Source organism: Pseudorasbora parva, chromosome 22, assembly GCF_024679245.1.
Source record: "Pseudorasbora parva isolate DD20220531a chromosome 22, ASM2467924v1, whole genome shotgun sequence".
Lineage (NCBI taxonomy): Eukaryota > Metazoa > Chordata > Actinopteri > Cypriniformes > Gobionidae > Pseudorasbora > Pseudorasbora parva.
This window is the reverse complement of record NC_090193.1, coordinates 29,571,866-29,599,529: the sequence shown is the minus strand read 5'-3', so window position 1 is coordinate 29,599,529 and position 27,664 is coordinate 29,571,866. Positions and strand designations below refer to the sequence as shown.

The 27,664-nt window shown below is 37.1% G+C and overlaps 1 protein-coding gene and 1 long non-coding RNA gene across 5 annotated transcripts in view; one reads left to right on the top strand and one right to left on the bottom strand.

Moving 5' to 3' along the window:
- The window catches only part of LOC137058684 (uncharacterized), a 29,960-nt gene extending 24,234 nt beyond the window's left edge, over positions 1 to 5,726 (top strand). The window contains exon 3 of the long non-coding RNA XR_010900790.1: positions 5,604 to 5,726. This is a non-coding gene — a long non-coding RNA (uncharacterized lncRNA). The remainder of the gene's footprint in view (positions 1 to 5,603) is intronic.
- Positions 1 to 27,664, bottom strand: part of cdkl5 (cyclin dependent kinase like 5) — a 56,656-nt gene that overhangs the window by 18,726 nt on the left and 10,266 nt on the right. For all 4 annotated transcript variants that reach the window (XM_067432044.1, XM_067432042.1, XM_067432043.1 and 1 more), the window contains exons 4-9: positions 11,545 to 11,590; positions 7,490 to 7,626; positions 7,260 to 7,380; positions 5,718 to 5,777; positions 3,926 to 4,016; positions 950 to 1,139 (exon numbers count right to left, since the gene is read on the bottom strand). In XM_067432044.1, coding sequence (XP_067288145.1) covers positions 950 to 1,139; positions 3,926 to 4,016; positions 5,718 to 5,777; positions 7,260 to 7,380; positions 7,490 to 7,626; positions 11,545 to 11,590 — 645 coding nt within the window. The remainder of the gene's footprint in view (positions 1 to 949; positions 1,140 to 3,925; positions 4,017 to 5,717; positions 5,778 to 7,259; positions 7,381 to 7,489; positions 7,627 to 11,544; positions 11,591 to 27,664) is intronic.

Genomic DNA, 27,664 nt, shown 5'->3' with positions numbered 1-27,664 from the left:
TATCCACTTCAATTTCATATACTTTAATATTACACAGCTCAATTATAATACTGCACTAGCTAGTTGACAAACTTTTAGCTAGCAATAGCACACATTAGCATTTTAAAAGCTAAGCATTAAAAGCTCCTTCAGCAAAGCCATTATGACATTAGTCGTTTTAGTCCATAGCCTAAGAAAATACTTCACTCTTCTCTAGAATGGTAACACACTGTAATTTAAATTATTCTAATAATTCCAACATAATCGAATATTAAACTCTATTAAACACAATCAAGTCTCCCCCTTTCTCATCTTGCTCAAAAATACATAAAAAACACTTTTGCATATAAAAACTCTTTATTTAGCCATATGCAAAGCATGCTGGGAACTAACAAGCTTTAGTTGCATTAACCCAGTTTCAATTAATGCAACACAAACGGATTAAGTAAACTTCAATTTGAGTTATATATAAGTGGATTGAACACAATCAAATTAAGTTAGGACAAAATGTATAGCAATTGTGTTGCTTTAGCTTATTTTTACCAAGCAATTTGAACAAGCAGTAAAAAAAATTTTTTTTTCAGTGTATAATCAGCCAGTCATTATCGCAAAATAAATGAAAATGAATTGAAAATATGAAAAGTCTAGGATCATTCATGCAGATGCCACCTATGGTAAAAAACATATTTTAAATTGTGACTTGAGTGTCCAAAAGTATCCAAATACTTTTTGAGGCTATGTTCTGTATGTGTGAGTCTATGTGCATGTGTGTGAATATTATGTACTGTGATCAGTCTTGTCAAGGCAAAGCCAGTTGTGTTTCACACTGGCACATAGCGATACATGAGTCATAGGCAGCCACTTATTCAGAATGCTGGGATCCATGCCATTGGAAAGGAGAGAAGAGAAGAGGCGAGAAGAGGAAAGCACAGAACAGGACAGAGGAGTGAATCAGAAGGCAGGTTCTTACTCTTAGTCCGGCAAAACGAGGGTTGGTGTAGAACAGCTTCATCTGCTCTGGTGGTAAAGGGCCCAACACCTTCTGAATAGTGAAGAGCTGGTCGATTTCACTCTCGCCTGGAAACAGGGGCTGCCCATCACTAAGTTCTCCCAAAATACACCCCACCGACCACATGTCCACCGCCTTCCCATATGGAGCTCTGCGAAAGCCAAGAAGACAAATATAAGTCAATTATTGACCTTCATTTGAGTTTTCCATTTCCTTATCAATCATTTTTAGTTGAAATACATGTAATCTGACTATTCAAGCTGTTTAAACAGCTTTATTAGTAAAATAGTTAGATTATATTTGTCTTTCATAGACAGACACAAAACATAACAAAAATGTGCTCCTGAAAAAGCTGCTGTCACTAGACTATTGGGCAATGAATGCGGTTGCTAGAGTGTTTCTATGCAGTTGTAATGGCATTTAGAGGGTTTTTAGCATGATCCTTTGTGGTTGCTAAGATGTTCTAAGTGATTTCTGAGGATGTCGCTAGGGTGGTTTCTAGGGTGTTGCTAAGGTGTTAAGGGTAATTTCTAGGATGTTGCTAGGTGGTTTCTAAGGTTCTCTGGATTCTATAGGGTGTTGCTAGAGTCAAGAGGCGTCACAATAGTGATTTGTTAAGCATGAAGAGCATTAATCCGTCTGTCTTGGCCGCTTGCTTTAATGTTAACCTAAATAAATATGCGCTATTATTAGGCATATATCCAAGATTTTGTGTAGAGTGTAGAAGCTGCAACAAACAACAAATAGTTGTGCTTAAAACATGACGCACGCTTTCTTTCGTCCAAAAGCAGCGCATTTCATAAATGAACCGTAACTAAGCGTATCAGGCTTCTTGCCAAGCATATATTTATGAGAAATATATCTAGCCTATAAAAAGCTTGAAATGTCTTTTAAATTAACAAATTCAAATCGAAAACAAATATTCTCTGGATATATAATCAGTATGAAAAGTGCAATTCTCTCTAAAGGCGCGTCCACTAGGCTTATACTGTGGAGAGGCGGCATTGTCAAATTCATCTTTGCAGCCGACACTGACTCAGAAAATACTAGTTTAATAATAAACAGATAAAATGTTTTCTTGTTATTTTTTCCGACACATTTATAATCATTAATTTTTTGCCGGTGCTTTGCACAAGCTTTATGTGTGCCCGCCGCTTCCATGCACCCAGTATATATTTCAGTAGACTAATTAAATTAGCCTAATATACATGTGCGATTACTCTACTAATTGCTTAAACAAATGACTAGACCACTAGAAAAATCTTTTGTCGGGGCAGCCCTAATCAATACATTTACTAAGTTGACATTATTTAATTAGTAGGCTAATTAGTAAATCAAGCTATTCTACATTAAATTAGTTGAGTTAACATAATTATTTGATAAACTAATAAAATAAAGATTGAATTAAAACGCCAACCATATATTTCTATATGTAGGAGAATTGCTTGTTCCTGTCACCACCACACAAAGCACTGTTTTTAAGGTGACAATTGGTTATAAATATGAAGACTACTGTATTTTGAAGATATTGTATAGTATCTTCTAAAAATGTTCACAGGGTTGTTTTAAGGTTTTGCTAGGGTGTTTTAGGTGGTTTCTATAGGGTGTTGCTATTTGGTTGCTTTGATGTTTAGAGGATGTTTAGCCTGTTGTTTTGTGGTTACTAAGGTGTTTAGAGTGGTTTCTGTGGCACTGCTACAGTGTTCAGGGTGGTTTCTGTAGAGTTGCTTTGTGTGATTCAGAGGTTTATGGTGTTCAGAGCAGTTTCTAGGGTGATGCTAGGTGGTTGTTTGGTGTTCTGGTAAGTTTCTAGGGTGTTGCTATGCAGATGATAACATGTTCCAAGAGGGTTTTGTAGAATATTGCTTTGTGATTGCTAAAGACTTCTGTTGCTAGAGAGTGTTCCAGCTGACTGCTTACTGGCCCAAGTCACTATAATGTTCTCAGGAGGTGCTGTATTAGATGAATGTAAAAAAATTCTTGACTTAAGATTTGAAAAAGTTCTGTTTCATAAGTGAAAATATAATGGCTACTAAACAGATAATGATAACCTTAAAGATAACTATAACAGTGCCCACTGTTATATTACAACATTGGTCTGCTTATTATAAGCACGTGCTGCAGTTATGTTTTCTGCTAATTGAAATGCTTGAGCTCTTTACAGCACGGATTCTGATTGGCTATTATAGTTGTGGTGAGGGCTCTGCTATTCTTTGACATTTAGATTGATTTTTAAAACTAGATCTTTATCGATATTGTCCTTGGTGTGAACAGGCCTTTGGCCTTAGTTTTTTTTTTAAGTTTTATAATCTGAAGTGCAAAAATCATAAATCCGACTGCTTAGAAAAGTAATAGTAATACTTTTCAAAGTAGCACATTCATGTATGTAGCATAAACGGTGCAGGGAGATTTACACACCAAAGTGTCATGCTTAGGGTTAAGGTTTTGTTCAGATTCCTAACTCTAAGTTTGAACAATGGCACCGTTAATAATGAAAGAGGGATGAGGAGAAATGCAAGCAAAGACAGAGGCAGATAGATAGACATAACACTGAGACACAAATCTTTGCACTAACACACAGCAAGAGGGAGGGAGAGAATATTTGTGTGGGTGGACTTTAAATGGTGAGAGTTTCAAAAAATGTTCCACTGCATTCATCTAGTCTAGTGGCACACACTAGAAAATAACGCTTCAATGAAGACAAGGACAAATAATCATGCACCTCACTCCTGATGTCACATCTAATGGATGTATCAAATCGAAATTTTTAAAAAGGATGTGCCCTCGATGCATATTAGCGCTTGTGTTTGAGGGGGATTCGATTTTTCATGCCTTTTGGCTTCATAGAGAAAACAATTTCAGCTATGGCTCTGGAAACAGGGTATACTAGAAATCAGCTTGAAAAATAGAGCAGGGAGTACATATATCAGGACTTACCCCAGGAGCAGTTCAGGTGAGCGGTACCACCTGGTCGCCACATACTCAGTGTAGTTAGCATCGCTGCCTTCAGAGAGATTGCGGGCAAAGCCTAGGGAGTGACCAGCCCGGATAGACAGACGTAGGGAGAGAGGAAAGGGAAAAAAGGTGTCTGGTATGAGCAAGACTGTGCACAACATTCAGAGATCTTAATTAATCTTGCCATGTTCTTCCCTCTAAAAATAAAAGTCTTAGAGAGAAGCCTGTGGTGTGAGTCATTCTCAATTTCCGTGGCATTCACTGTGGAGGCAAAATTTAACCCTGAGTGAATATACATTCCATCAGGAGCGGAACATGGAGGCTGGGAAGTACAATATGTGGTTTATCAGGTGCTGGGACGACAGCCTATGTTTTGATTGTATCTAGATTCACAATACTACCAACCAGTGTTGGGGAAGCTACTTTGAAGCCGATTATCAAGCTACAAGTTACTTAATTTTAATTATAAAGTAAACGTTATATTTTTATAAAGAAAAAATAAAAGTTAATTTAAAAAAAATCAAAGAGTATCTAAATATATTGAAGCTATACGGTGTCACATGTATGCTCTGGTTTTGTGTTCATTATGTTCCCTTTGTTTCTTTGCTATCATTAGTTCCTATGGTTCTTAATTATAGTCACACCTGTTTTTATTCTAGTTAATCATCTCCCTGCTATATATCCCCTTAATTACATCAGTTCCTTTGTCCGATATTACTTCCCAGTCAATGTTATGTAGTTGTTATTTCTCCCTTCCACTGAATTTTCCATGTGAATTAGAATAAAAACTATGTTTTGTTTGTACTCCTTTTGTGCGCTCTTTACAACAGCCACAATGTTACATTAGACAAGTTCAAAGTAATTTAAGGAGATGATATTGTTAATATACAAAATATATAACTAAATGTATAATTATTATAAAATGTATTTATATGTAATGCGTTTCTATATTATTAATTTATACAATTATATAAATGTTTATTTCTATATTTATATCATCATTATTTTATAATTCATACAATTATTTGGGTGTTATTTTATTTATAATATATATTATATTGTTAATTTATATTAATATATTAATTAATTTTAATTGTGTATACACATTACCTAAACATATTTGTACACAAGATAAATTAAAATGATATAATTGTAATTGATAAGATGTATGCCTAATTGTTTTTTTTTTGCCAAACCAGATCAGTATTATCAAGCATAAAACAAATTACAAAAAATATATATATTCAAAAGGCTATAATATAAACATAAATAGTTATATTTTGTGTATTGCTGGTATAAGGTGCAAGGATTAAAAATAGCGATGTTGGGTTTTGTCGTACAACACTGCACTAAACTACACTTTAAAAAATATTTATGACAGCTAGACGACTGCCATACTAATGAAAACTGAAAAAGAGTTGCAACTTTGAGAAAGTTACTCGCCAGCACTGCTAACAACGTTTTCTTCTGTGATACGGGTGAATATTTCAGTCATCTTCCATTTCAGTTTATAAACTCATATATCTGCAATGACCCAAAATCAACTTAAATTTAGCATTACACAGAATAAGCTCTGCCACTAAATCCTGATTTAGACAAAATCTGTTTCATTCCCTTCCACTCAAATCCGACTTCAGATCTTTTTTTGTTTTGTTTTCAGACGTCACGCAGTACTCATGACGCCTGGAAAGGAGACCAAGCATTCAGCGAGAGAGATCAGTGTGAATATGGGGGTGGCGGGTCCTGAATCAGACGAGTGAAAGCCTCTGCTCACCAAAATCACACAGCTTCAGGATATCATTGGAGCTGATGAGGAGATTTTCAGGCTTGATATCTGCAGATTAGATGAAAGGATGGATATTTTCTTAGTGAGCTCAATTTGTGTTCATGACTACACAAAAATTACACCAGCAATAAATAAGAAATGTTGATAATAACAAAATCAATCAATCTATCTATCTATCTATCTATCTATCTATCTATCTATCTATCTATCTATCTATCTATCTATCTATCTATCTATCTATCTATCTATCTATCTATCTATCTATCTATCTATCTATCTATCTATCTATCTATCTATCTATATATCTATCTATCTATCTATATATCTATCTAAAGAAATAGTTTACCCAAAAAGGAAAAGTCTGTTTTCTTGAGCTTCTGTTTATGTTTGCTGATGAATGTTTGAATGTGAATAAAAGCCTATATTCATTCTGTTCATAATATACAGCTATCATGTGTCTACAGAAAATTTGGACTAAACCACTCGATTCATATGGATTAAAGCAGCACTTGGTAACTTTTGCTCTCGGGGTCCCCCTACAGTTGGGAAAAAATAATGTCCTCAACTACTGTCGTAAGCTGTCATCCTACAACAGGGGATGCTGTCGCCCGTGCATTTGTTGACATGGCAACCCTGATAGCCCTGAACTAGTAATGCACGGGTCATCTCATAACCCGCGGACCCCGTATGTCTATTTAATGGTCGCGGGTGCGGGGCGGGCCAAATAACTTCATAAAAGCGTCCCCGCGGGTTGGTGCAGCACTAACAGTTCCCCTGAACACTGCAGGAGGAGTTCACATGCAGGTGTTCTTCTGGCGTCGCGTGTGAAATGTCTTCATCCCAGGTAACGTTACAGTCAGTGGCATATGTTTCAGCATGTCATATAAATATAATTTCATGGGTTTTATTTTTTTCAAAGCCAAATAATCGCGATGCTCACGTTTACAAGCCAGCGTCATTATAGTAGTCTATTGGTTACCGTTTTACAGAATCTATATGATACTTCAATTCAATGTTTGAGTGGTAGCTCACCGTAACAAGCATGACAGCATCGGTCGGTCACGCCTCCTTCAGCTCACGCCGACGAGCAAACGCTGGTCCAATGTTGATCCTCGTCCTGCCTTTAATCCGATCACTTTTTTGTTTCCTCTTATTGCTTTCCTCCAACAAAACCTTTTCTTTCTTATTTGTTTGTGCTGCTTCGGACATGACTATATTGTCCAACAAAGTTGGGCTTGCACGTCCGAATTTAAGGAAATGTGGGTGTTGGTGGAAGTGACGTATATGCTGTAAAGCAGTCGAATTTTGTAGTTCTTTTTGTTCTTGGGTTACTACCCGAAAGTACGATTAAAGTTTAAAAGTACGATTAAAAACGATACAGACCCCATCAAGCTATGGCAGACGTGTCATTCAACCTATTGTAAGTCGATGTATCATCACAAGAGTCTTGAAAATATATTATGAAGGTTGAAAAGTTACCTGGTGCTGCTTTAAAATATGATCTATAAAGAAATACCGAGATTTTCATACCCCTGTGAACGATCTCATTCTTGTGGCACCAGTGAATAGCTTTGATCAGCTGAAAGATGTAACTTCGTACTTTATCAGGTAGCGCACCATTGGGCAATTCCTCCAACAACTCAAGCATATTCTGAAATATACAGCAAAACACTATTTGAAACAACTCATAATCAACGTCATGCCATTTGAACAACAATTCAGACCAATACAAATGAATGTAAAAAAAGTTTTTAGCTGACCTTCTCCACATATTCAAACACTAGATAGAGTTTCCCCCGTCGTCGAAAAGCCTCTTTCAGTTCTACAATGTTGTCTTGCTTCAGCGTACGGAGCATCTTGAGCTCTCGTAACGTCGTCTCTTTAACTTCCTCATTCTCTGCGGGAACACACAAGGGGGTTAGGCAAGATTGAGAGGGGGCTTGTGTTTTCTAGAGTAAAATAAATGAGCTATAGAGCTCTCAAAGGGAGGTTGAGTTATAAAAGGCACTTCTCACAAATAGGGAACACTTTGGTGTGCCATTACCTTTTTAAAGTATAATAGGTGCAAATCTCAGGTCTTTTTGTTGTGAAAACTAGATATGTTAGATAAACTATCTATCATTAAATTAACCTAGCATGAAAGTAGCAAATATCTCTATCCCCCCCTTATAATGATGACATCATCTGAATCCTTTCTACAGCATGATGGGAAGACAATGTCATGCCATTTCTTTGACGGATCAACAATTGATCTCTGTTATCAACAGTTTTTTTAAATAGTTTTTTTAAAGGCACAATATGTAATTTTTGCCGCTAATAGGGATGTCAACGATTAATCGATGATCAAATAATTGTCGATAAGACATTTGATCGATAAGACTTATCGATCATCGATTAAGCAGGGTCATGCGCGTGCGTGTGGCTCAACCGCGAAAAAGGAGGAAAAATGAAGCGAGCATGCCCGAGTTCTTTTCGGGACCATTTTACAGCAGGAGTTACACCTTCATCATGACTGCAAGTTTGCATGTGCATTCGCAGCCTTTTGTTTTGTGCACATGTAAGTTGTAATATTGTGTTTATTTTGTGCATGCCTATCTATGGCTGATTTATCTCATAGGGATGCATTTGGTTAATAATTAACATTATTACACGGCTCTGTGAAATACTTGATTCTGATTGGTCAATCGCGCATTCCAGAGGTATGTTATTTCCAGGTAACACCCGCTCATACGGGTACTACGAGTTATCTTGACCGGTACTACTTCTATGCTTAACGCTGGCGCCATCTTGTGGCTTAAACAGCCGTGGGTTACAATAGAAGACTTCAAGGCGGGTTACCTTTATAACGTTTAATATAGATATTTTTCTTACACAAACGCATCGATTCGAATCAGAAGGCTCTATTAACCCATCGGAGTCATGTGGAGCATGTTATTTGACGGACAGCTGCATTTTTTATGGACTTCAAACGCAACTACAACAACTGCTGGGATTAACGTTAGCCTGGACTTTTTAAATATAACTCCGATTGTATTTGTCTGAAAGAAGAATGTCATATACACCTATGATAACTTGAGGGTGAGTAAATCATAGGCTTGGTTTCATTTTTGGGTGAACGAACCCTTTCAGCATTCATTTTAACATTTAGCAAGGGCATATGGCAAATCTTCAGCAAGAGATGAAGGCTTAAAGCAGGTTGAAACTGTTTTCCTTCGCGGAAGCTTTGTGTAAGAGCTAATAAAATATTTAATCTCGAGACAATATTTTGTGTCTAAAAATTATTTATTTGAGACTAGTAGCCGTGTAATAAGCGGGATAATATACACCCAGCCGGTTTTTATCGCAGAATAAACCCCTTCAGTGTGATGCAAGACCTGTCGGGGTTTATTCTGCGATAACAACCGGCTGGGTGTACATTATCCCTTACTTAGAGGCCAGCGGTAGTAAAAGCGTGGCGGTGATCAGCTTCAGCGTGCAGCTCCAACAGCAATGAACAACTAATATGATTGGGACTGTCATATTACACAACATTAAAGAGAACACTATTGTAATAAAACATTGTGATTGTTAAGTATTTGGGTTTATTTGCTGTGTGTTTCATTGCGTTGATCCAGGAAGAGTGCGTGCATAACATGAGTCACGCATTCTGACTCGCGCATGTAACTAGTTCAAGTTCACTTGTGCATTCGCATCAGATTGTGCAGAAGTAATTTGTAATATTACATTCATTTTGTAACGTTATATATGTGATCAATCATATAGGATGCGTTTCTTTTAGTGAAAAAAAGAACGCACTTTGTAATATTTTGCTAACTTTATATCAATCTGATTAATCTCATATAGGAAGCTTTTTGTTGAGTTAAATAATGCGCTAACAAAGAGCTTCAGTGTAACTTACTAGTGTTGATTCAGCGCATCCGCTTCAGCTCACGCAGTTCAAACAGCAACGCACAACTAACAATAACTATGATTGGGACTATCACATTACGTAACATTGATGAAAACAATATTTTAATGAATCCTTTTGAATTAATTGGGTTTAGCTGACTTTCAGTGCGTTGTTCTTGGAAGTGCATCCACACATTCTGAATAACAGATCTGAGGCGGCGTTTGTGTTGTATTACAGGTTATATTTGGTTATTAAATAAGTAATTTAATTAAATTATAAATAACATTGACTAATTTTACAATCCCATAGCCCTTTGATTAGATAAAAAAATCCTTCTTATTCATTTGGTGAAGAACCTGCGTTTTGAGCAGCATTGCACATACTGTCATGCTGTCGGCTATAAGCCACTGCTGTAGACGCATTTCTACTAATTTCAGTATTATGGTTAACGATGAATCGATTAATTGATCGTTAATTTAAACGACGATCGATCATGGGAATTTGTGAAAATTGACATCCCTAGCCGCTAGAGGTCGCCAATTAAAAGCAAAGGCATAGCTTAATGACGGCTTGATTTCGCAGAATCATGGGAGTTGTTGTCTACCTCTACAGCCGATGGAAAAGAATCGTATGTGACTCTAATGTGAGCTAATGTATTAAAGACTTGTTAACATTACTGTAGTATGAAGCAGGGTGGGGCTGAGACCTGTTGGAGCAGGAACGAGCCTGGAGCGATTGCTAATGAGAGACAAGCGCAAGACATGGCTCGAGAACTTTTATTATGCCGCAGGCCGCACTGCAGTAAGTTAGAGCGATATTAGGCATGGTAAAACTTGTGGTAAATTAAAAAAACGAGAATTAAACAATAAGTCGTCTAGCGACTCTCAATACCCTTCTGAGATGTAAACGCCAAACTCTGGTCGGGCCAATCACATCGTGTATAGAGTTGGTGGGGCTTAACATAATGATGGCCGAGATGCGTTTGCGTGCTTCTAGTAAACACAGGAACTGGCGAACGGGGGTCTTTCGAATCAGCATGGACTGCAACTCTGGAAGACTTGGAGTTAAGCTTTTCTCTGAGAAAAGAACGAAGAACAGCACTGAAGTCATTCTTAAAAAGGGAAGATGTGTTCGGAGTTTTGCCGAACATATACAGCGTTTCAACTAGCTCTGCTTCACCTTCCTTGCTCTGGTTGGTTGTAGCGCTATCCAATTGTGTGTACGCCATGTAGAGGGAGTTTGAAAGATAGCCGTTTATCCCGCCCCTCGGATTGAGCCCTGTCAATAGTGAGTTTCTAGGCCAAACATCTTGATGTGGGTTTGGCTTGTCAGGCTAACTGTGTTGAGCTATATAACAATGATTTGTTTTCTGTCAATGAATGTATCCAAACAGTTGCTCACCTGTCTAATAAAACATAATATATTAAAGCGTCTTTGGTGTTTCCATGAAAATCGAGGGTAACGCAGGTATGATGTCATTGAAAGTGACGCACAGACATGGACGGACCAGCAATCCTGGTTTAAATTGCTTATTTCTCTGGATTTAAACATTCTTGGAAACATTTGGGATAATGTAAGTTCACAAGCCAACAATATAACATTTTTCTAGTGGTTTTTGAACATTTTAATACAAAAATATTACACATTGTGCCTTTAATCCAATAAATGTTGATTTATTATTTTATGCTGTTTGCTAGAAGCTAAAATAAAATAAAAATCTTCAGGTACAAAATATTTGATACATAGAAACTTCAATAACTGTAAAGTGTATACCAAACTATCCAAACAGGCCCTTGGAGTCTGCAATAAATAATGTAAATACTCTGTGTCATGGTAACCATGAGTGTGTTGTAGTTCATTTCAAAGTCTCAAACCATTAAATGACATGGATGAAAAAGCAAGCATTTGGTTGTAGCAGTCTTTTACCTTCACTGTCCTTGAACTTCTTAATGGCCACAAGCTCTTTTGTCTCCTGCAAACCAGATATGTAAATCAGTTTGAGCGCCTTCTCAAACACAAGCTTTATTAGCAAGCTGTTAATGGATTTAACATGTAAAACAAACAACTGAGAGCTGCACAAAAGAACTGAACCTTAGACGAACCACTTCCCGGTTGTATCAAATAAGCCACAAAGGGGTATTTTTCATGACAAAGCCCTTGACAATGCTTCCGCTAAATGGAACAATGTGCCTGTTTTCAAAGAATAGATAATAATTTCATATTAGGATGTCTAATTATTAGGCGGAAGTATTGCATGTACATATTTAGCCATGCGTTCAGCAGTCCTTGCGGTGGAGAAATGTTCACCCACTGTCAGTCACACAGAGTCCCTGTCATCTGTGGTGTTGGACAGAGCCTCTTTTGCCTATCTTTGTCATTCAGAGCTCTCAATTTGCACTACAGCACCCTTCACGGTGAAAGCATTAGCGGTGTGATCACGCTAGCTGCTAAAACCCATCCATTTATCACAATTCTACACAGTAAACACTTACTCAGGACAAATTCCAGCCAGTATTATAGACTATAGTGCCCAGAAAAATTGATATTAAACCATTATTCTTCTGTAGCCTCTGTATTTCAAAGGCAGAATTGACAGCAGTCTGATATAAGGGAAACTTCTAAATTGAGAAAATTACTATAGATAAGACTGTCACAGAAAGGTTGTGCAATACAAGAAACACATGAAATAATTGCTGATATATTTACTACATAGTTTTACCATGTTTTTTGACATGTACCAAGGTTATGCACAATAGCATCCTCTGAAGTACTTAAGAGGATGTAAATACCATAACATATGAATAGGTATGTATCCAGTATTATGTTTTTTATTGTATTTTATGAGTACCATGTAACATCTATGTTAAAATAAATGTAGTAATCTTTCATACCACATTGTGTAAATCATGCACATATAAAAATGTACTGTGCTGCTATGTTTTGTGTTTTTTTTGGAAACTGATATTGTACCATAGAACTACTATGGTATTTTAAGTCCCATGGAGTACCATATAAAAAAAAAATAACAGCAACAACAACAAAACAAAAACTTGATTTGCATGACTTCAAATGTTTAGGGTCAGTAAGATATTTTTGGAAAGAATATTTTTTATTAAAAAAGCACATTAAATTGATCAGAAGTGACATTAAATGCATTCATAATGTAATAAATATTTCAAATAAATTCTACTTTGAACTTTCTATTCACTAAAATTATTGTATAGAAAAAGCAACTTTTTTCAATACTGATAAGAAAGGTTTCTTAAAGGGGGGGTGAAATGCTGTTTCATGCATACTGATCTTTTTACACTGTTAAAGACTTGGAATCCCATACTGTAACAACAACGACTCATGAGTTTAATGTCTCGGGGAATAATTAACTCAAAAGGGATTTAATATTCAATATTCATGAATTTATGAATATAATTTGCCAGTTGTTCATTACGTATTAAAATTTTCCGATAGGGAAAATTGTTTAATTAAATACAAGTAACCCTTTATGAAATTGCCTGAAATTATCCTACTAAGTTTGTCCTGCAAATTAGTTATAGACTTTTCAAATCAATTCTCAATAAAGGGATTACTGCTTTACGAGCGCATAAGAAACATTAACTTTACTGATCAGGATAAGTTCAATATTTCAAATGGTCATACAGTTTACTTTACTAACATAGTAGCATAAGCAGTTAGGTAACGTTTAGATCGCAAGTTTCATTGACTTCGTGTATGTGGCAGAATAACAGATTCAACTCATTAAATGTCTTTCGGAGGTTTAATAAACACAGACTAAAAATAACACTACAATTCACACAGAAAGTACATACTAAATATGCAACAAGAGAGTAGAAGTATAGATATTAACGAAAGAATACATAAAAGAGAATAATGAATAGACTGAAGTTAGAGAGAGATAAAAGAGAGAGAGAGAGACAAAGAGAGAGAGGGAGAGAGAGAGACAAAGAGAGTGGGGGAGGGTAAGAAACAGCTTTCCTTCTGTTCAACCAAATACGACCTTCACGGAGTTAATTTATCCCAACGGGGACATAACACACCCTCTTTACAGCAGTAAGAAATAGAATACTTGCATTCTTTTTGGTTTCGTTTTGGCTTCTCGCTTGTGTGCGTATGTGTCTCTGCGTGTTCAAATGTCCTGCATGTCCGGCGGTCCTTTCCGAGGTTGGGAGGGAAGCGGCTGTTTGCTTTAGCGATGCTTCGTGTTCTTGAAGATCGGATTGTAGAAGAGAAGATTTTTGGAAGAGATGAGGCCTGCTTGGAGGGCCTGCATTGGTGGCCTGGCTCAAGGGCCAGCCACGATGACGTGTTGGTTCAGCCAGCGAGAGAAGAGAGAGAAGTAAGAGAACAAGAAGAAGAGGAGGAGGGCATCCGAGGTCCTCCTTTTATGGTCTGGCCGTAGTCCCACCCTCCAGGGTTAGACTTAACCAATGAGAGTGTTGGGATTTCCCGGCGGGAAATTCCTCAGCAGACTTTATTGCTCTTTGTTTGAAGGTTCGACTCAGTGGGTCTCTGAGTCTTCATACTATAATTAATGCAACAAACACACACTGCATTTTCTGAATAAGTGATATACCTGGAAGTGTAAGTCGTGAAGTGAGCATTAATTTGATAGGAGACATGACATATATGAGGTTATCTGAACTAGTACTTTGTTAAGACACAGACAAAAAGATGCAAAATACCATACAGAAGAAACATTTTACAAAACAATTATGTGTTTACATATAATGTCCTGGGGTGCATGTTCATTTATAGATGGTTTGTCTATAATTTGAGGCAAAAGCTCTGTGTCTCTGTGTCAAAAGCTCTGTGGCCACATTCTTTCCGGCCATAAAAAGATCTTATCAGATGGTTTCCAGGGTGACTGAAGAATCTCCCTCTGTTGTGTTGGGGGGGAAGGTATGCTAGTGAGCACAACTTTCAAAACATATTTGTTAAATGTAACTGGAGATTGTGTGTTTGATTCGCCTGAGTCGCTACAATACTAAACATGGACAAAGTTTCAAAAGTTAAGGTGGACGTTTGATGGGAGTATTTCTTTGTCAAAAATACTACTTCCGGTTAGTCATAAGTTTCGGCAAGTTTTTTGCGATCATGCGTCCCCTTTGACGTTAACGGGGGCGGAATTTCCTTGTATGGGCCTTACGGACAATTCTACCGGAAGCGCGTGAGAGAGAGAGAGGGAGAGAGCGAAAGCAACAGGCTACGCCCATCAAAGCGCTGGCTTGTAGGATGCTAAACAGGTGATGTGCACATAACAATGTCACCAAAAAAGTGCGTTTTTGGTTGCCAGACCAAGACAGTCCTGCACAGATTCCCCAAACCCCCCGCGTTAAGGCAACAGTGGATGTAATTTGCTTTTCCGGATCAGCAACTGAGTTGCGCGAATGTTTATATCTGTTCGCTGCATTTCGGTGCCGACTGTTTCATAAACAAGGCCCAGCTCGACACAGGATTTTCCGATCGCCTAATGCTGAAGGATGGAGCAGTCCCAACGTTAGTACCGCAGGCGGTGAGTGAGACTGCTTTAAATGTCTGTGTTTTTGTCTGTGTTAGCCCAAACATGATCACGTATAGCTATTTGATCAATGGAGCATGCGATGTGTAGTGCGTGTACATTTGTTTAGCTGGCCACTATATGTGTAACTTTATGTTTGTGTATTGTAAAAGCACTCCAAACAACAATACACAAAGAGTGGGGAAATATGTTGAACTAAATAAGCGCGCTTCTTCATTCAAATGGGCTACTATTCCGTGTCTTTCTATGTAAACACTAACTAATCCTGCTGTGCAAAACCGGTCCGCTTACTGTCTACACAAACCACGCGTAAACACACAAACACACGTGCACAACTGCACTTCCCACATGTACACCTTCAAAGACAAAAATACGACGATATAATTCAAGTATAAATATGTAAATAACACAAGTCGCTAAGCATATTATATAGTTAGTGTATAACTTGTACCACATAGAGACGTCCTGCTCTAGTCGTTTTTGCTGCTGCTCCTGTTCAACTTCAGCCTCTGGGTCTGATTCCGGATCATAGATGTATGGCTGTATCTGATTAAAAGCCATATTTTTTATTTTGAATAAAGTTTTTTTCCCGCTGTTAGGGATGACGCACTCGACTCAACACAATAGCAGCAGCGCGCACACGTCATTATTTAGCTCCGCTCACACGACACGCCCCCACCCGCTCGGCTTTTTTCGGAAAGACTCGGAACAGCGCATCTTTCTTATATAATTATAAAAAAAATAAAGACTTTTCGGATATATGCAGGATGCAATGCTACTCTATAGGTACTCAAGATTGACATGACACTGACTGAAACTGAGTGTTTCACCCCCCCTTTAAGTATCAAATCAGTGTATTAGAATGATTTCTGAAGGATCATGTGACACTGAAGACTGGAGTAAAGGGATATTTTAAAAATGAAAATGTGATGTTTATCTGCTCACCCCAGTGCATCCAAGATGTAGCTGTCTTTGTTTCTTCAGGAGAACACTAATTAGGATTTTTAATCCCAACCGTTGCAGTCTGCCAGTCATAATGCATGTGAATGGGTAACATCTCTATGAGAGTAAAAAAAAAAAAAAATCATGCTTAGACAACCTGCACAAAAACCCTGCTGCCCGTGATGACACACTGATGTCTTAGGACACGAACCGATCAGTTTCTGTTTTTTTTTTTTTTTCATATCCAGATGAATCTCATCTAGTGTTCCCATCCATCATTACTTCCATTTGGTAAGGTCAAACTGGCGCGATCATGGGTATATATTATGTAGATGCCTCATTCGGCCGATCCATGCATATATATGTGATCACGCCAGTTTGACCTTACCAGACGGAAGTAATGGGAACACTAGATGAGATTCGTCTGGATATGAGGTTAAAAAAAAAACTAAACATAAATTCTGTTCGATTTCTCACAGAAACGGTTCGGTTCGTGTCTTAAGACATCAGTGTGTCGTCACGGGAAGAACAAAACAAGTTTTTGTGCAGGTTGTCTAAGCATATTTTTGTTTTTACTCTCATAGAGATGTTACCCATTCACATACATTATGACTGCCAGACTGCAACGGTTGAAGTTAAAAATCTTAATTTGTGTTCTACTGAAGAAACAAACACACCTACATCTTGGATGCACTGGGGGTAAGCAGATAAACATCACATTTTTATTTTTGGGTGAACTATCCCATAATGATGCTGAAAAATCTGGAATATTTTAAGTTAGATTAGTTAGGAATAAGTTACATTTTAAAATATACATAAAAAATGTATCACAATATGACTGTTTTCACTGTATTTTTGATCAAATAAATGCAGCCTTGGTGAACAGAAGAGACTTAAGAGAGATATAAGAGTATTCCTATTTGATAACATCACTGTACTACGGTATTACCACAGTACATTTTATAAGGGTTATCAAGTCAACAAGCAACAACGATGCACATTTTTCTGTTTTCAGAAAATCCTCCAACTAAAAGACATGTTTGTCAACTCTTGGACGAAATCCATAAAAATGCTCAAACCCTGCAGATTTCAGCACATCGCTGAGGCTTGCATTTGAACCAGCTGCAATTAAACTGAAAGAAAATCCCAAATGAATCTCCCACAACAAGGCAGGATCCAGGCGCTAGCTCTACCAGACGCCTCCGGTCAGTAGCAAGTGCCTCGAAGGCTTCCTCATACTTCTCCTCCACAGTGGAACTACAAGTCATTTTCATTTTAAGCACAGCTTGTCATGAACAGATATGATTCATGATCAGAAATGATTAAGAGGCACAGCATGCATGTGGGGCAGGATAAGGGAATAGCTTTTCCATATTGAGTTACCCAGACCCCTGCATGGGCTACTTGCAGAAAGACCTGGCTGCTTTAATTATAATGAACGGTCAGGTTTTGCTTGGGTATTAAAAGGATTTTTGTTAGCATAGTACATATGCATACTTCCATACAAAGTATGCAAAAATGTTAAATGTTATATTAATGTTGTTATATCTGTTCTAAAGTATTCAACCAGGGAATGATAAAGGTTTAAAAAAAAGAGATCACCAACATGGTGGACGTAGTATTTTTAAGAATGTATTTATATTACACACTTGCATACATATTTCTATCAACACTTGAGAATTTCTTAAATATTTCTTAAATAAAAAAATTAGTTACATCTTCTATAACAAAAAAAGGTTAACATTTCTTAACTTATTTTGATTAGTTAAAACAATGTCAAAACATATGTTGTCATAACTTATTGAACATATAATTTTTACAGTGTACATTAAAGGTCAAGGGGATCCAATGTATATCACAAGTATTTTATTTATACTACTATTAATATACTATTATATTTCATCTTAATATTTTGAATTTGTTTGTAAATTTAGTTTTAAGGGGGTATGACACGAGAAATCAAATTTGCTTTTCATATGACCAAATGATCTTTTGACATATAAGAGGTCTTTGTACCATTAAAACATCCTGCAAATTTCATAGCTTAAAACATAATTATCATTATAAACAAAGCATTTAAATCAAGCTCCAAAAATGGGATATTGCGAGATCTGTGACATCAAAAGTGCTAATATATTTGCATATGCAAATGAGTAAAGAAATTCTCGTCTAAAATGTCCATGCGTTAAAAAATAAATACAACTTCACGTTATGTCAGTCATGTTTACACACTGCCTCCGAAACTTTTGTTTTGTCCGTCATAAAAAAATTCCGTAGCAAGCATTTTAAGATGGGTTTTGACAATTCAGAGCCACCGGATGACGAATACAAAAAACACATACAAACATTTTGTATTCAGTGTGCAAAGCCCTTAAGACACCGACGAATAGCTATAAATCATCGCGCCAAAGGCCCCGCCCACTGGCATTCAGTCACCTAATTGGTGACATTTGCCTACAGTGGATGTGAGTGTCACATCGCATCTAAAGCGTTTAGAAGCCATTATAATCACTGGTGCTGTCTACACTGTGTACAATACACTTGTTCATCTTCTGACATACTCCCAAATTGTGTCGGAGGATTACATGTTTGTTCGGAGCATTTTGTTTTGTAAATGAGGCAATGCTTTGTTGAAAGATGAAGCAGTTGCATCACAAACCAAAAGTCCATGATTTCATAATTCTTTGTCTGTAAATGGCAGGTTGTATATGAATAATGTTTTCAAAACCCTTTACTCATGTGGGTGTTGTTGATACTGTTTCTGAAGCAATGATGTTAGCAAATCATAACAGTGGGATTTACTGACAAACCTCAAAGAATCCACTGCTTAAAAATGCATAATTTCAGACAATAGGATGAAGGTTCATTCAGTCATAATGAAGGTTAAAAATAAATATTTTTTTACTTTATAAACATTATAAGTTAACCTCAAGTAATATATATTTAAAACAAATCCATGTCATGATCCCATTAAGTCTTACCATTTTATTAAATATGTAATGTGCTTTTGTCCTTTTTTACAAGATTACTATTTAGGTTTAATTTGTTTTAGTTCCATTTAGTCTATTTATATTTAGTAGTAATGTTTTAGTTTTGTTCAAGAGATACTTCACCGCTTTTTCATGTTAAAATGTTATTCCCTTAACTAAAACGAGTTGTTACATTCCTCTCTCGTCTCAGTGTGTGCACTTCATCTCTCTGACGCGTGGTGACGATCTGATAGCATTTAGCTTAGCCCACTAAGCCCAGTTCATTCACTATGGTACCAAACAGAGATCAAGTTAGAAGCGACCAAACACCTCCACATTTTCCCTATTTAAATACAGTTACATGAATAGTTGAATGACCAAGTATGGTGACATAAAATAAAATGTGGATTAAAAAGGAGAACTATAAAGTATGGCGGAATAGCACTTCTGAGAGTACTTAAAAAGTACTCGGCACAGTAAAAAGTCCCGGCTGAAAAATCCTCCCTCACACCTCCCCCTCCCTCTCTCATTTCTGTCAATAGGGAGAGGGGAAGATGTGAGTACATTTTTTTGTATTTAAATATGGAAAACGTGGAGGTGTTTGGTCGCTTATAACTTGATCTCTGTTTGGTACCATTGTGAATGAACTGGGCTTAGTGGCCTAAGCTAAATGCTATCAGATCGTCACCGCGCGTCAGAGCGATTAAGAGCACACACTGAGACAAGAGAGGTATGTAACAACTCATTTTAGTTTAGGGAATAACTAGGGCTGTGTTGAAAATAATTGATTCACCAATTCTGAATTGATTTTCATATTAATTTCTAAAGATCGATCCATAACTCAGAGGATCGATTTAATAATAGGCCTACATTTTCCCTGTGAATTTTAATTTGCAGCGTCATTGAATTCACGCATGCCCACGAGGTGGAAGGACATTAAAACAACGAGCATGGCAGCTTTGAAAATTCCAGAACCGCCGCGGACAGAGAATACTAGAGTAGGTAAACGAACTTAAGCCGAAGCTCTCTTCACTATACCGCCGCCACCGTGCTAAAGAAGTGCTGCGGACAGACCGAGTTTTCCTCACTCTTCCTCTTCTCTCGTTACCGCGGCGGACAGAGAATACTAGAGTAAGGTAGACAAGTGAACTCGGGCTGCTGGATATGTCGAGAACGCGGCTTACGTCACAGCCGTTCTCACTGCAGCGCGCCCTTACTGCCAAGGAAGTTGTAATGGCTGCCTTGTCATGACAGCACGTGCCCTCTCCACAGCGCGCTTTCGCTGACTAGAGCACTCTGGAAGGGGGATTGTTCTTTACAAGCATCAATACTCCATTAATTTGCAGTTGAATGTCTATAATAATAGTATCAATATTTTGCATAACTACAGTCCTGAAATATTCAGGTAACAGCTGGAAAAAATGCTTTCTTTAAAAACACTTATCTAAATCTCAAATATCAGATCGGATCAGATCGGATCGAATAATGATAATCAATTCAAGATCTTGAGAATCAGAATCGAATCCATTCTTGAAATTTGAATCGAAACCCAGCCCTAGGAATAACAGTTTAATATGAAAAAGCGGTGAAGTATCCCTTTAACAATTATAACCCTGGTCCAATGTCATCTGGACCACACTTGACTTTCAAAACATCTTTTGTGTTTCACAGAAGAAAGAAATGCATACAGCTTTGGAACAACACAAGGTTGAGTAAATGATGACAGAATTAACATTTTTAGGCCAGACTATCCTTTCAAGTACATACAATGAATGTACAAAAACTAGGATGTAGTCTGTATCCTACATTCAAGTTGAAGAAAATTCCTTATACCTGGTAAATGTTTTGCTTTTGGCAAAAAACTTGCGACATCATTTAGGAATCAGATATTTTTAGTTTCTTCACTTACTTGACAAACCTGTCTGTCTCTCGGAGTATATATAGGGGGGTGAATGAGTCATGGACAGTGAAGAAAGCGGAGGGGTTGGGGAGATCTGAAAGGCGTTTATGGAGAAGCTGAGACTTTCACAGCTTCAAAAACCCACCACACACACAGCGTCCATGTCTCATATTTCTAATAAGCATGGAGACCAACCCATAATTCTATTTACAAAAGTGCATATGCGCTAAAAATACGCCTTTACCTTCCAGACACAATCCTGTGATAATGCAGAGTGACATCAAACAATGACATAACTGATATTTGGTGACAGGTAATCCGATCTTAAGCTTGTTGTTTCCGTTTTGGATTACAACATGTTAATGTATAGGTCAGGTGTACTTGTGAAAGATGGGCTGTTGACTTGTTTGTTGATGGGAAATATAAGGGGCCAATGGGGGTCCAAAGCACTCAGAGCAGTCAATATATCATTACTATCACTCATGAGGGGGTGCAGGAGAGACTATGTGTCCAGAACTCTAGCATGGACAGATAGTAGGATTACAAGCGGCAAGCTTGTTGTTTTAATTCCTTTAGCTTCACAGCTTTCTTCACGGCCATTGTGCCATTCAGCGGGTGGGAGGTTGGATCATTTGAGAGGGTATTTCTCTCAACATGAGAGCAAAAAGTCAGGAGTTGAACTTTACAGAGGCCTGTGCATAGACATGTTCTCACTAAATGCATGGTACTGTTACTGTAATTTGTTTAGGAAATAATTAGATGCAATTTTAAAGACAGCTAAACCATGAAACAAAGCAGAACACGTAGTCAGTTCAGCCAACTTTTAGTATCGCTTACTTTAATAATGGTGTTGGCATCCGTTCTAACATCCATACGGTTGGTACAACTGCTGTTGAAAAACAGCACTGATCTAATTTCATATTGCCAACAAAGCTGGCGCAACCTTAATTGTCCTTGCTGTTAAGACAGGAAACAAAGCATCTCTCATGCCAAGCTCGGTTCCTGAGCTGGCGTGGTATCGTGAACTCAAGCCCTGTCGGCCTCCAGGAGAAACAGAGTAGATCACAGCTAAATTTGATATCTTCTCCATTCATGGGGTCTCTATTAAAGAGTCATCTGTATTAAATCCTCTTACTTTTATCAGTGCTTGTTTAAGGGAACGCTATCAGAGAGAGTTTTTTTTGTTCCGTACTGGAGAAAAAGAGTCAGAAGTAAAGTAACAGATAAAAATGTAGATTAAAAATGTAGGATTAAATACCATTCAAAAGTTTTTTTTTAAAGAAGTCTCTTATATGTTCACCAAGGCTGAATTTATTTGATCAAAAATACAGCAAATACAATAATTTTGTGAAATATTTAAATACACATGAAATGTATTCCCGTAAAATATTTCTACTTCAGTATTTAGTGTCACATGATCCATTTAATTAATTTTAATATGCTGATTTGGTGCTCAAGAAACATTTCTTCTTATTATATGTTGAAAACAGTTGTTCTAAATAATATTTTTATGGAAATGTTGATTAAAGTTTCACTTTAAAAAAAAAGTTAAAAAGAACAGCGATTATTTAAATGAGCAATATTTTGTAAATGTGTTTTTGATTAATTTAATTAGCATCCTTACTAGCATCATTGCTGAATAAAAATATTTATTTTCTTTTTGGGTTAAAAAACCCCACACTTTTGAACGGCAGTTTCTGATTGAAATAAATGACTTAAAATATCAAAAAATGTTGACCATTTGAACATGAAATTCATAGGAAAAGTGTCTCTAGCATAGAAGGAATGGCATCTCTTAATGCATTTAAAAACTGCAAACAAAACGTCATTGACCCAAAAAGATTTTATTGACCAAACTGATTTTTTTTTTCATTGGCACAAACCCTAAATTGTCCAACAATCCTGAATGGTTGCGTAAGCTCTAGGCAGTAGACTATACAGCAATTGCATGTTGTCTTCCATAAGATCCATACAATGGAACTAGACTGTCCCACATATTGATTGTGTTCCATTGACCACACAGCTGTTGTTCTATTATTACCACAGACATGTTTACATTAGACACATGGTGGGCCAGCTTAGCCTTGAGAGCCACACAATGACACAGAGGCATGTTTAAGTACTAAATAATATCCTGTAAAAGGATATTAGAATACATTTTAAGCCTTCATGATGTTTTCAATTTATTACCAGGTCTGATGCTGGATTTTAAAGCACCATTTCTGCTCATAAAATAATGTGAGTACTCGGGTGAAGGAAACAAACACTATTTCATTGTTGGTTGCAGATTAAGCCTGGCCAGACAATATAATTAATCACTGCTCACAATTTAATTTGTGTCTGCAAATCTGGTGCTTTAATATCCTTGGCCTTTTTTTAGACTTAGTCAGATGACTAGCTTAAATTTCTCTTAAAATTAGAATTTATAGGATAGCACACCAAATTTTTTTAAATGCAATTATTTGCAAAAAATACAGTAAAAACAGCAATGTTGTGAAAAATTATTGCGTTTTCTATTTCAAAATATTTAGAATGCGATTTATTCCTGTGATGGCAAATCTGGATTTTCAGCGGCCATTACTTCTAGCCTTCAGTGTCACGTGGTCCTTTATTAATCTGGTGCTCAAGAAATATTTCTTATTATTATCAATGTTGAAAACAGTTGTGCCGCTAATATTTTTGTGGAAATTATGATTCATGTTTTTCATGATTCTTGATGAATATCAAAAAATATAAATATTCTGTAACATTACATGTGTCTTTTTCCTGTAAATTTTTAAAAATTTAATGACTTTGATAAAAAGTATTCATTTCTTTTGAAAAAAATCTTTCAGAACAGTAAAGAATGTTAAAGGGGTACTTCAGCGCTGGGAAGATGAATCTGTATTTAAACTGGGTCATCAATGTAGTAGAAATTTGAAATTATTTTTGAATTTGGTGTCTTCTAGACTGAGAAAAGACAGAAAATGTATTTTTGTCCCATGGGGATGAAAGACTACAATTCCCAGAATGCTTCGCTGCCCTGTGAGGCCATTCCCAACGCCACCAACTTCATTACTGTGACTGAGTTAGAGACACTACAATTAAAAACTGAACGTGTGTGTTCAATATAATGAGTGAGTCACCGCGCGAGTCTCACAGCACTGAGCACTAACTGCACGAGTGATGAGAGCTGAGGTAATTGTGACTACACTCGCGGCATACATTCACAACGCGAGTTCAGTCTGGTGCGTTTCAGTTCATGCCTTTACAAGCTTAACTTTAATAGAAATTAATTTGAGAAGTTAAAAGACTTACATTGCACACCATAGCTCCGTTTAAATGAGTGCCTGTAGCTGAGCTGAGCTCTCCCTGCGAGCTGAGTGCTATCTCCCATCCCCCATGCGCGGATTCAAAACATGCGGAAATGGCTCCCTCTGCTGGCTGTAGTCTTTAGCCTTTGGGCAAACATTCCTCCTATGATGCAAAAATCGTCAATTTGCATCATAGGAGGAATTTTTCCAGAAATAAAATGCATAAATCTCTTGTCTCAGGGAGATATGAGGGGGGAAAGCACAATCATTTGAATATACTCCAGGGTTTCTACTGATACAAAGCCATATGCTAATCGCTGAAGTAACCCTTTAAGCAACTGGGGTTAAAATGCTTGCAGACCCTTAATATAGGATTTTAGAAAAGAAACCCTATCAACCCTATACCAAACCCTATACCAAAATGTTTAAGGAATATAAATATATTTCTACCTTGCAATACCAGTTATCATACTCAGTCATCCAATCCATGAACAATAAAAAACATTCCAAATCAAAGCAGCAAATTTGAACATAATACCCTGTAATCCAGCATCCAAAACGTTATCTTCCCTAACGAAACAATATCTCTCCATCTTGGCATTTCTGTCACACACAATCTCACCCATGGTGCCCTGCACAGTCATCTCAATACGGCACTCCACAACCAGCGTTCCCACTCAAGGTGACCTATTTAATGCTAATGCACACTCACGTCCCCTCTTCCTCCTCTGCCCTCAATTCGACTGATATGCTATAAAAATAAATATTCTTCTCCAAGGGAACAAGCTTTTAAATTCAGATGATCCCCGTCACTCACTGGCCTCGCATTGCTACTCACGTCTAAAGAGAGCATATAAAACACCCCTATTGAGCTTCACATCAACGGTAAAATCAAACAGTCATTTAATAGATCTTAAAACATGAGATGTTCAAATGCTAATCAGTGTGGGTGTGATTGCACATTGCTGACAAATAAACAAATTGCTGCCTTGCTGCATGCATTTGATGTCTTTTCACTCATTTTAATGGAGCAAGCTTGAAAACAAAGTGCGGAGATGCTAATAGAATTTAAGTGACCATTGCACTAAACCGAAAGACATTCAGACTTATCTGACAAGAATTTTTACACAGGAATATTAAAGGTGTCATATAATGCGTTTACTGTTTTTTTTTTCTCGTTTCCTTTAGTGTGTAATGCATCTGTTTGTGCATTTATAAGATCTGAAAAATTACAAAGCTCATAGTCTCCCACACAGTGACTTATTCTAACAGAGAACACTGCTCCAAACCTGACTAAAACACGATCGAAGTCTAGATGTTACTTCCGCAAAAGTCTACATCACAGTGTGAAATGTTAGCACGATGCCCACCCGAAGGCTTATGCAAAGAAAGAAGACGAAGCTTCAGTGAATTGTAGTGTTGTCTCCATGTCGTGGGGATGCAGTGGCTGCATACGAAATCGCATGCTTCCCTACCAAAAAACAGTGTGTGACAAAGGAATGTCTGAATTCACAGTGCTCATAAAACAGTAGCAGGATGACCTACTACTTCTGGCAGGATTCTGAAAAATGCACGGGAGAGGATTTGTGAATGGCAGTGAAGCGATGTAACTGATGCTGGTAGGTCACATTATAATGACAACATGGTGACTATACTACATTTATACACACATTCATACTATATAGAACATACTTTTTGAAGTTACTATTTACTCAAAATAAGAACCCACTCAAGAGAGAATGCGATTTCGGATGAAAAACCTTCATGATTCGATGCAAAAGCAAACAACCATTCACTACCATAGTAGGTAAAAAAAAACTATGGTAGTGAATGGTTGTTCTATCTGCTTTCTTCAAAATATCTTCTTTTGAGTTCAGCAGAAGAAAGAAACTCAAACAGGTTTGGAACAACATGAGGGTGAGTAAATGATGACAGAATTTTCCTTTTTGGATAAACTATCCCTTTAAGAATCAAGTTAGGATGTATTTAGCTAGCTTGTGTTTTCTTGCAGCTTCCTGAACCTGGTAAATACTCTTCATTATGTTTTTTTTTAAACTGTATTTTATGTTGATGCAAGTGTTATTTGCAGTGTTGCCACAGTTACTTTGAAAAAGTAATCTGATTACTGATTACTGATTACTCCTTTAAAAAGTAACTTAGTTACTTTACAGATTACTTGATTTTAAAAGTAACTAAGTTAGATTACAAGTTACTTTATTAGTTACATTCAGCAGTTGCCGACAACACCCCTGCCGTCTCAAAATAGAAATGACAACCGTTTTTGGCAACACACTTTATTGCATTTATGCCCGAGACTGACGGCCCCGACTTTTTTACGCCCCCTTTTTTTAGGCTTCTCCTTCGTTTTATATTTATTTTAATAATTAAAATGAACAATGAGATGTGCTGGTGGAAACAACATGAGACCATGATAGCTTGCGCCACTGTCGAGATTATGGCTCGCGCAGGGTTAAAGAGTCCGTTTCTTCAGTGCAGCTGCTAGAGTTATGGCCTTTTTACAACTGGTTCCTTCATTCATTTTCTCTAAACAGGTATCTATCTGATTGCGAAATGACCAGGATAGGCCTAAATGCCTTCCGAGAGTCTTTCGAGACGTATTTAATTCCGATCACTCAAACAAACCAATTCAGAAGGTGCATGAAAGCATTTCAAAGGTTGTTTAAACCACATGTGTAAATTTTACTCCTGGCAAATAATTAAAAAATAAATGTGTGAGAGCGTGTTATGTTGTAGTCAGATAGATATGACGGTGCTACTGCAACATCGCTGCAAATGAGTAAAGCAAGCCAACGCATATGGCCGTAAATGAAACTTTAAAATAAGTCACACAAAACACAATCATCTTCAATATAAAATAATGAGACTAATGATCTTACCAGTGCTTAGGTCACTCTCTCTCTCATATTGCGATCTTTGAATTTGAAATGAGCTGCTGAATAAAATGCTGGAATCTTTTGCTTTGATGTGAACTCCGTTAAATGAGCATATACCGCGGGAATTGAAGATCGGATTTATATTAATTTTGCTGAAGTGTAAGGTAGGCTATAAGACAACCTGCATGTACTTTTTTTTTGTTTGTTTAGATTGTGTAGCCCGTTTCGTTTTTTTTTGAGCGCCGTTGCGAGCAGTAGGCTAATCTATCAGCCTGCCTCAGCTCGTCAAAAATGCCTTTGTGGTGGTATAATAACTAGCCTACTTTGTTTTTAATGTCAAAGTAGTTATATTTCGTTTCGTTTATTTTTTAAGTTCATTTAGAAAAATGTTTAGAGCAAATTTTGTTTGTTAAATTAAAGTTTTAATTTTTTTATGTGACGATCGACCCAGTGAGTTAACCGCATGTTTAATAGCCTAGTCTCTCAAACCAACTCTTGAATTGTCTTGCCTATAT